Genomic DNA, 10,707 nt, shown 5'->3' with positions numbered 1-10,707 from the left:
CGAATGATCGAATGATACACGGATTTTTATGGTTCAGTTGATTTTTTTATTTTAATTAAAGCCAGTATGTAATGACTGAATCCTGGTGTTCATTTATAGCTTAATTTGTGAGATTAGTAAAAGTTTACACCTGTTTATAATACTGAAATTCAGTCAAATCACTGTGGCAAGTAGAAATGTTAAGTCCTAAATCAACACCGAATATAATCCCAGTACAACAGACGAATGGTCACGTACTTCAACTTTGGATCAGTGAACAAATGAACAATGAATGTTTGATTACATACAATGACCCCAAAAAGGATTTGGAAATTTCATTTGTTGAGGGTAAATGCTATTGCATTAGATAACAAAATATCAAGCCAAGTGGGAAATTTCAAAAACCAGATACAGTGTTCAAAATTAATAGATTTTTTTTTTTTTGAATATTGGGAAAAATAATTTTTAAACTTTCATTTTTAAAAATATTTTTGGGGACACGGCTTATGAATTAATTCATTTAAAAATGTTTTTTAAACACTGTAAAAATGTATCCATTTTTTTACGTGTCCAAAATAAAAAGTAATTTCCAAATATTTGGAGCATCTGTTCATGAATTAATTTTACATTAATATTAATTTATACAATTGGTTAACTTCTGAACACTGTAATATATTCATTTTTAGATGTCAAAAAATACTTTGGAATATTGTACAAATGTAATCATAATTAATTGTCTAAAAGTGTCCAAATACTTTTGGGGGGGAAATTAATATATTTTCATTTTTTATGGGTCAAAATTTTATTTTGAATGATTTTGAACACAGTATAAAAGTGTTCAAATAGTCCAAAAGTGTCTAAATACTCTGGGGGAAATTAATACATTTTAATTTTTAAGAATCACAAATTTATTTTTATTCACTTTGAACACTGTAAAAAGTGTCTAAATGGTCCAAAAGTGTCCAAATACTTTTTGGTGCCACTGCATATGAACTAACCTATGCAAGTCCACAAACCGCTCGGAGCAAGGTGACAGACAGGTAACTCTCTTTTCTTGTCCTCCTCACTCCCCACTAGCCATCAGTGCATCTGTGTGTCTGCGATTTGTACGTTTGGGGAGGTCAGCCTGTGAGTTTCCCCCGGCCGTCAGCTGCTCCCAGTAGGACTTGCAGTACTGCTGAATCAGACGCATTTCAGGCTCCAGCAAGAGCACTTTGGTAGGAGGTGCAGGGTCCTGTTGATGGTCTTTGTGACGGCTCCTTGGTGCCTCTTCCTCCTCATCGGGGGTGGTGAGGGCTACAGCGATGTCCCGGTCCAGGATGCGCAAGGAGACACGAGCCAACGTGTGTTTGAAGTTATTTTCTGTGGCCAGGCAATGGTAGAGGCCTGCGTCTGATTTGGTGAGTGTTTTCAGAAGGACCCCCTGAGGAGTCTTAAGAACCTCACCGTCTCGATTCAGCTGTCAACAAAGAGATTTTTAAATGTTTTTGAAAAACCTCTCATGCTGAACAAGATTGCATATATCCAATCAAGAAACACAGTAATATTGTGAAATTGTATTAATTGTATTAGATATTAAAATACCTTTTCCTTCAGAAATCATTCTAATATGATGATTTGATGCTCAAGAGACATTTATTATTGTTATCAATGTTGAAAACTGTTGTGCTGCTTAATATTTTTGAAGAAACTGCATTTATTTAAACTTTTGAAGTTTAATCTTTAATCTAGAAATCTTTTGTAACATAAATGTGACCCTGGACCACAAAACCAGTCATAAGGGTCAATTTAAATTTACAAAATATCTTCATGGAACATGATCTTTACTTAATATCCTAATGATTTTTGGCATAAAAGAAAAATCAATAATTTTGACCCATACAATGTATTTTTGGCTATTGCTACAAATATACCCCAGCGACTTAAGACTGGTTTTGTGGTCCAGGGTCACAAATGTGTTTACTGTTACTTTTAATCAATTCATCGTGTCTTAATGTTGCTGTATAAAATTGTTATTTCTTTAAACAAACAAATAAATAAATACAGTAGAGCATATTAACCAACAAAATAAAAACCTTATTATGTAATGTTTTTTTTGGCTGGTTAGTTGGTTGGTCAGTCGGGTCGGTTGGTTTGAAATAAAGTAAAAGAATGCAATCATACCACTTTTCGTCTTCCCTCCTTCTGGTAGAGCCATTTGATAGTGGCCTGAGGAGAGCGCGGCACACACTCCAGAAATGTGCTGCTACCCTCCACACCGAACTGAACTTTCTCCTGCAGTCTCCTCTCCACTAGTAAATACAGAAAGATATTACAGTCATATGCTGTCTTATTATACAAATACATCAGACTGCCCTCATTATAATCCTGCAGACTATTTATTGATGACTGTTGGTTTTGTTACCTTTAGCGTTGTAGCCCCGGCACTGACGCAAAGGGTCACCATGTTTCACATCCTGCCTTCTGCTCCTCCTAAATGAAATAATACAAAATATAATCAAACGCCACGTAATTTTCTCATCATTCATTCTCATCTTGATTCAGCTGTGAAGAGACTGGATAAGTAAGTACAATTTTAAAGATTTCAGGTTCTCAGACCTTTTGGTGGCTTGTGTAAAGGCAGAGCAGTTTTCTCCATCCCAAGCGCAGTAGGGGTCTCTGGCCAGGCAGCAGTCTGAACAGGCCTTTCCATATACTCCACAACGGTGCAAGGACATCTGGGTAAGACCTGCTTCTGAAGATATGTACAGCTGTTGCTTCAAAAAAAAAAATAAAAAAAAAAATTGTAATGACCTATTGCTGGATGAAATCATAATTCTATGATTTCTGTAATACATTTTTAAAAATTGCACTCTTAAAGGGTATTAAAATGTGTTTTATTATATCTTACCCTTTTGGCTGATATGTACATTGTTTTGACAGGAGCAGGCGTCTATAAATAAGGAATAGAAAAGCATATTATATTTTCAATTTTTATTTTACACACACACAGATGTCATTATTTATTTTTAGTATAACATTAAAATGCTGAGGTCTGAAAAATGTTTTTAAAATGTATTTACCCTGAAAATTTCCACTTCCTCTAAAGTGAGCTCTTCCATTGTGGTGGGATCCTTGGGCAGGACTATAACTTTTTGGACCGTACCACGATCTGTGGGGTGAGAGAAAAGTGATACACTGTCAACACAATATGTTTACCAAAATCTGCAACCTACATTACAGATTATCTGAAAAGAAAAAAATCTATGGTGGGGACTTGGTTCTGTGCAACGGTTCTTGATTGGGTTTTGGGCGTTGCATTTAAAAGTGGAGGCAGATACATGTGAGCTTGCAGGGCTGAGTTTAAATGATTGGAGAAGTCCAGCATATTATGACATTTTGATTAAACATTATGAGGTCAAAAAAAAATATATATATATATATATATATAGGGTAAGCATGGCATGTATGTGGCGGCCAGGGGTGGGACTTTGGGCCCTGTGCCCCACAACACCTCTCCTTGATGGCCCGTCGTAGGGTGACATGGACGGGGGCCCAACTTATGCTGTGCTCATGGAGGGCCCAGAGGCAGCCTTACAATATCTCACTATTTATAGCTTTATTATTATTATTATTATTATTGTTGTTGTTCTTGGTGCCGTTATTATTACTACTACTACCATTATTATTATTATTATTACTATTTGTCCTCTTCCTGATCCTCCAACCTCCCCCCCGTTCCTGATGAATGAGTTTATTGTTAATATTGTTATTATTGCTACTATTACTAATTAATACTATTATTTTGCTATTTATCTTCCACGTCCTCCAACTTTCCCCTCATTTCTGATTAATTGAGTTCATTATTATTATTACTATTATTGTTATTATTATTTTATTTATTTATTTATGTTTATTTTTATTATTATTATTATCATCATTTTTTAAATAATGTTCTTTTTAGCAGCATCATATGACCCCTTTAAAACTAAACATATTCCTGCATGAGTTGTTCACAACAAGATCTATAATATGCATTGAGAAAACAGATAAGGGGAATTTTCATTTCATGCTTACTTTAACAACTAGACTACACCACCCCAAGTTTAACAGATTCACTAAGCTTAACTAATATCGGCATTCAGAAGATGCAGACTCACCTGTTCCCAGGAAGAGAACCTCATATCGGCCATCCACAGCATCCACCTGATCCACTGCAATAGTAGTAAAGCGATAGTCTACACCAGAGCGCACCACCAGAGGGCGCTTGTGAATGGGATACACAGGGTGGTACATGAGAGGATGAGCACGAATGAAGTTAACTGCTTCATCTGAGAACTCTTTTGTGGACTGAAGGCCCGGTGTGAATGTGCCTCCTGGACACTGATGTGTGACATGGAGGAAAAGCCAGTCAGAAAAATGTACATGCTTCTGGGTTTGCTTGTCTTAAAAATACCTTTATAGCCATAAAATATATATCATAGATACTGTAAGATTATAAGAAACACACAAGAATATGCAATGACAAATACTGTGGGTGAAATTTCAAAATTTTCATAAAGCTTAAGAGAGAAATTGACTGAAACTCACTGTTCCCGGACGAGGATAGGGAATCTTCCCTGTATAAGTAGTCCATTGGTAGTTGTGTCCGTTTTTATGGGCGAAAGGGCCATTAAAGACATTTCGGATGTCAGCCATTGAGTAGACACACACGGCTGAGCCTTTAAACACAGAGCTAAGAGACGAGTAAAATATCACAGATCCAGAAACAATAAATCATTTCCAAAGTGAAATTAAAACACAAAAAGAAGAATATGAAAAGTCAGAAATTACTATAATTTGACATTTTGTGTTGATCTGAAGAAAATATGTACCCAGAAGTTGAGAAGACACCATATACCACTGGGTTTCGTTCATCCTGGGTGGGTTGGATAAACATGTCCCCTGGAGCGGACGAGAAAAGAAGTTCAAAACTGTGTCAATGCTGAGATATTAAGTATGCATCACTGGAAATACAACAGTATTTGTTATATCTGAAATACTTGGCAGATTTAACACCACTAGATTCTATGTAACACATAACAAACTGCTATGAAATAAACTTGGGAAAAAAAAACAACACTCACTCAGTTCATCAAAGAAGGTTTCAACCCCATCATCGCCCATCACAGAGCACACCAGCCTGGCCTTCAAAAAAGTTGTCCATTTGTTCACAAGTGACTTCTGTCCGCCCTCATCATTCTGTGATAAAACACAAACAGTTGTTTATTGACTGAACTGTGAACTGCTTCCTGTGAACGTTCAGTTTCTGGATCCTGCTCACCAGGCACACGCGGCCCACTCTAGCCAGCACACTTGGACTCGCTCCAACCCCGGAGTCCAGACTCTTCTCACGGAAGAAGAAATAGAGTTTGTCGTCGTTCTTCTCGGAGCTGTCAGGAATCTGTTTCATGTGAACAAATACAGGTTCTAGGAAATAAACAGAGTGTGCATGTAATGTCCATCCAAATATTTAATGGAAACTAAAATAGCTGATATTTATTGTCAAACTAATTCAAATGTCATCTTACAATCCAAATATGAACAGCCAAGCTATTTACCATTCAGCCACCTAGAGTCATACTGCTCTGATCTAACAGCTGGCCGGCTCCCCATGGTCCTGAAGATGCCTGGATCAGTGCTCATGAAGTCCACCGGCACTCCAGCATACAGGTTTCCATCTAGGTGGAGGAGAGGTGAGGAAATGATAAATGCCACTGTCGCCTTTGGCTTGCTTAGTTGGGAACGCTTGACTGATTGCACAGACACTATTGGAAGAGAGCTGAACTGGATGATAACACCACTGAATCATCAATGAACTGGAAAAATGACTCTTTGTTATTGTCCTCTTGCATTATTGACAAACTATTTTCCTGTTTGACACTGTAAAACTGCTTTGACACAATCAGTATTGTAAAAAGCGCTATATAAATAAAGGTAAAAAAAAAAAATTCATAAGTACAAGTCAAAGCTACATGTTTCAGATGATTTTGTGAAATTTGCTGAACTGTTGTGTGACGACACATTAGACAGGTTATTGACCCTTCGATAAACTCTGCCCTCTTGCTGTTGATTCTTTGTGCTTTACAGAACATCAGATAAGGATAAATTAAATAGGTAAAATATGTAATAGGTAAAATATGCCCATGTTAAAGTGGTCAAATTAAAATTGATTTTCATTATTTTATTCTGCATAGTATGTATTTATATATGGACTAGAATGAATTGATGTTGCAAAGCATGTTACTGTTTTAAGTAATTGTTAAATTATGTAATAACATGATTAGAAACTGCAAGTCAAAAGCTTATCACAGACAACTATATACTTGAATGAATATGTAAACAAATTAGCAATGATTTACCCTGGAGCAAATGTAGCTGTCCAATGTTATGATTCTGTTATGATTTTTTTTCTGTTATGATTCTATTATTCTATTCTATGTTCTATTCTATCCTACGATTCTTTTATGATTATATGTTATGTTATTCTGTTATGATTCTGACACTTAATATGCTATGATTTTGTTATTTCATGGCATGTTATGATTGTTATGTTGTCGTATGTATTTTTTCTGTTATCTTATTATATGTGTTGGTTAACATGTTATGATTCTGTTATGTTCTGCTGTTTTGGAGTTTGTTTGATAATATGGTGAACTGCAACAGTTGCTACAGTAGGATTGGCTAGTAATGGGTTTAGCAAAGCATCAATTACATATATTCTTCATTAATCGTTTCTTACTAATCAGGGCTGCAACGTTCTCCTGGTTTGGATCGTAAGAGCATTTTCCCTTTCCAGAGTCCACATATCCAGGAACCAGTCTGAAGAGATAGTCCTGTGGACATCAGAGCAGGGAAAGCATTGGTTGGGTTACTGCTGGTTGTGTCTACATATGAGTATAAAGAGTATGTTTGTGTGTGTGTACCTCAGCTCTCCAACCTCTGTTGATGAAGGTGCAGATGGGTTTATAAGCTCCTGTGCCGCAGGTGTACAGGTGAGTCCTGTTCCACGGCTCAATCAGACGCACAAAGTTAGCACACTCTCCCTGAAAACACACACACAAACCACTGTTGAAAACTGATATAGGTCACATTTATATACGCGAAACCAAGAGTCTCACATATCTTATTTAGGGAGTCATTTAGTACTAATTAGAGTGGTTAGATGAAAAGAATGATGTAAACTCACATGCCTGCCTTTCCCAGTCATCTGACACTCTCCCTTTCTCTGGGCTGGAGCCGGCCAGTGGATCTACAGACATAAAACACCCACTGCATTATGAGAAGAATTCACTGACACTTCAATTCTTCTGGGGTCAGCGTTTGGGTGCTAATTGCTTCATGTTGTTTTGTTTTGAATGGAATTGATTCATTTGAATCATCACTTACAATGAGAGGCTCTTTGTTGATGTTTTGCATGTCCAGAGAGACCAGATATTCACGGCTGCCCAGGTACAACCGCCCCTGGTCTGGGTCAACATGCAAGATCCGGTAGTCACTGGTGTTGAAGGAGAAACTGAATGGCCTTGCTGTTCGAGTGTCTATAAGTTCTGATGAATGACAAAAGAGAAGCACAGGAAATAAAATAAAAAAACCCTGCTTGATAAATATATATATACACTACCGGTCAAAAGTTTGGGATCAGGATGATAAAAGTTAAAAAGAAGAGCATTTATTTAAAATAGAAATATTTTCTAACAATATACACTATAGTTCAAAAGTTTGGGGTCAGAAAAGTTTTGTTAAATGTTAAATTGTTAAGTGATAGCAAAGATTTATATTTTTTAGAAAATATTTATATTTTGAATAAATGCTCTTCTTTTTAAATTTTTATTCATAATTACAAGTCTTACTGATCCCAAACTTTTGAACGGCAGTGTGTGTATGTGTATATACATATATATATATATAAATATTTTTGACAGAACTAATATATATATATATAAGATAATATTTTTACGGATTAAAATAACAGTTTTTTATTTTAATATATTTTAAATGTATTCCTAAAATGTCAGCAGCCATGACTTCAGTCGTTAGTGTCACATGATCCTTCAGAAATCATTCTAATATGCTGATTTAGTGCTCAAGAATCATTTCTTACTATTTTTAATCACAGTTGAAAACAGTTGTGCTACTTTTATTTTTAGAGAAACGGTCATACATTTTTTTCAGCATTCAGGAACAGGAAAAGAACAGCATCTATTTGAAACAGAATTTTTGTAATAATGTAGATGTATTTACTGTCACTTTTGATCAATTTAATGTCCTTGATGAATAAAAATAGCCAATTAAAGTACATTAAAAGGTGCAGAAGACAGAAAGGGTGGGAAGCACTGATCAATCTATTAGTAAAATAGTGTTTCATCTGTAGGGGGTGCTCTTTACTCTCACGCACCTGCTTTCTGACTAAACTAACATGCTCTCAGTCTAATGGGGTAAACGTAGTTCTGTGGGCATTTCTTTTTCCAGATGAAATCTTGTAGTAGCAGCGAGCTCTTCTCCAAGGTGGAAGGAAGAGCTGAGAAGTGGAAGTTGGTGTCTCTTGGGAGCAAACTGCACTTAACACAGTTCCAGAAACATTTCCTGAGTGCCAGCAAATAGAAAAACACTTCCACATGTGGGCCAAATATTCCGTCTTGAAGGCAAAGATTAAAATGAAGAAATGCAGTGGAGTTCAAATGAACCGTTTATTTGGACATTCTTGTAGGCTGTCACAGAACTTCAAAAGAACACCATGCCCTGATGCAAGAATTGCAGTTAATGTTGTGTGAAAGTTTAACAGCGTAGACTTGTGTCGGTCATGAATTATGATCAGGTGATTTCAGGCCTGCAGAGACGTCAGCATTTAATAATAGACAGGAAAGATTTTAAAGGAACAGTTCACCCAAAATTTAAATTCTTTCCTTTGATAAATAGAAAGTTCAAATGCATAGCATTTATTTGAAATAGAATTCTTCTGTAACATAATACATGTCTTACTGTTATTTTTGTTTTGATAAATGTAATGCATTATTGCTGAATAAAAGGAAATAATAGGAATTAGTGATTGCCACACAAACATGAGAAAATTGTAAAGAAAGCCCTGTGTCTCAGTATATTCAGTCCTATTGGAGAGCATTCTTTTCTCTCCCTAAACTCTACTCCTTTGATCTTATTCAAATTTTTTTTTTTTAGAAGCTCTTCTTTTATATTTCTTCCCCTGTTCTGGATCAGTACTGACACACACACACAATACCATGCTCTCCATTGAGGATGAAGTCCTGAAAATCTTTCATAAGCTACATTCATAGATGACTAATTATACACTAATCTTTCCTTCCGCACCTGATCCTCTTGACTAGATTCATCCTCTAGATTCATTCATTTCCAGTAACATCCTGAATTTCTAGTCCTACAGAATTGCTACACAATACACTCCTGTTCAAAAATTTGGGATCAGTAATTTTTTTAAGAAATTTAAATTGATAAAAAAATGACAGTGAAGACTTTTACATTGTTAGATAAGATTTCTATTTCAAATAAATGCTGTTCTTATAAACTTTCTCCTCCTGAAAAAAAACGACAAAAATATTTAGCAATACAACCTGTTCAACATTGATAAAAAAAAAAAAGAAATGTTTCTTGAGCACAAATCGGCATTTTAGAATGATTTCTGAAGGATCATGTGACACTGAGGACTGGAGTAATGGCTTCTAAATAATGCCGCTTTGCCATCAGGAATAAATTACATTTTTAAATATATTCAAATATGTTTTCAATTTTAATAATATTTCACAATATTACTATTTTTACTGTATTTATCAAATAAATGCAGTCTTGCTCAACATAAGAGTTAGTTCAGCAAACGCAACACTTTCTTTCTGTTTTATCAAGCTGAAATAAATGTAAGAGTGCATTTAAGAGCTTGATTCATTTTCAGTGTGTCTGATGAGCTTTTAAGAGCTGAATATTTCAAGCACTGTCCTACTGAGTGACAGGGTGAGCATTTGAATGTAGCTTAATACAAGCTCACTGTAGCCTTTTACATTGCAAAATATGTACTAAAACCTCAAACTACAAGCAGAAGACTGATTTGTCAATAAGCTTTGTCATCTTTCCCTGGACGATCATCCGTATGGATGTTTACACACCCATGGAAACGTTTAGGCACAGGAAATGTGGGCATTTCAATGACGTTGTTAATGTTCTAAAAGTATCTAATATGTTTGAATGTGTGTTTACAGGATGCTCTAGAGTAGGTGCTAAAATAACTGCTAATGATCGGATATCTGTTGGACACGGAACTGGGTGGGCAAAAGGGAAAGAGCTCATGTACAATCCTGTTCCCCTCTCTTCCCTTTATCGTCAGGAAAGAACACCGGACACGGCACCTCTGCCAAACCTGCAGTGGACCAAAGTGGACGCAGCACAGGGTTCATTACAATCACGGGTGAGAGACGCTGGTACAAAGGTGAGGCTAGTGATACAACATCCTGCAGGAAGTCTTTGTTGTGAGAAGAATTCAACTGGGACTTAACAATACACTGTGCACTTTCAAACAGTCTCAAATATAACAAAACATCATATATAAAAAAAAAATAGTAAAATAAATACAAAAATGACAAAATATATTTTATATTTATTATTTTATCTAAGCTGAAATATAAATTCAGAAACTTTTATTTGCCAAAGTAAATAAATTAAGAGAGGCCAATGAGACAAGTGGAT

At 35.7% G+C, this 10,707-nt stretch overlaps 1 protein-coding gene across 1 annotated transcript; it reads right to left on the bottom strand.

Annotated features, from left to right (window-relative positions):
• Positions 1-748: 748 nt before the first annotated feature.
• LOC107711922 (semaphorin-3F-like) lies at positions 749-9,275 on the bottom strand. Its single transcript, XM_016517012.1, has 17 exons — positions 9,236-9,275; positions 7,387-7,547; positions 7,187-7,249; positions 6,924-7,043; positions 6,740-6,833; positions 5,559-5,678; positions 5,282-5,427; positions 5,085-5,199; positions 4,833-4,902; positions 4,549-4,693; positions 4,119-4,341; positions 3,042-3,130; positions 2,870-2,911; positions 2,578-2,735; positions 2,384-2,451; positions 2,143-2,270; positions 749-1,438 (listed from the first exon to the last, which is right to left on the bottom strand). Exons 1-17 carry the CDS (start codon positions 9,273-9,275, stop codon positions 1,043-1,045), a joined length of 2,178 nt encoding a protein of 725 aa, XP_016372498.1. The 3' UTR covers positions 749-1,042.
• Between the last annotated feature and the right edge of the window lie 1,432 nt (positions 9,276-10,707).

Source organism: Sinocyclocheilus rhinocerous, unplaced genomic scaffold (assembly GCF_001515625.1).
Source record: "Sinocyclocheilus rhinocerous isolate Xijiao unplaced genomic scaffold, SAMN03320098_v1.1 scaffold1168, whole genome shotgun sequence".
Taxonomy (NCBI): domain Eukaryota; kingdom Metazoa; phylum Chordata; class Actinopteri; order Cypriniformes; family Cyprinidae; genus Sinocyclocheilus; species Sinocyclocheilus rhinocerous.
Note: the sequence above shows the minus strand (reverse complement) of the source record. Positions and strands in the feature narration are given on the sequence as shown.

Excerpts from the sequence above, each read along its gene's own strand:
- LOC107711922 (XM_016517012.1), bottom strand. The coding sequence starts at position 9,275 with ATGAAAGATTTTCAGGACTTCATCCTCAATGGAGAGCATG. Across the intron at positions 4,694-4,832 it reads GGTGTCTTCTCAACTTCTGG|CTCTGTGTTTAAAGGCTCAG; the intron begins GTACATATTTTC and ends CTCGTCTCTTAG. Across the intron at positions 2,271-2,383 it reads CCGGGGCTACAACGCTAAAG|TGGAGAGGAGACTGCAGGAG; the intron begins GTAACAAAACCA and ends TGTATTTACTAG.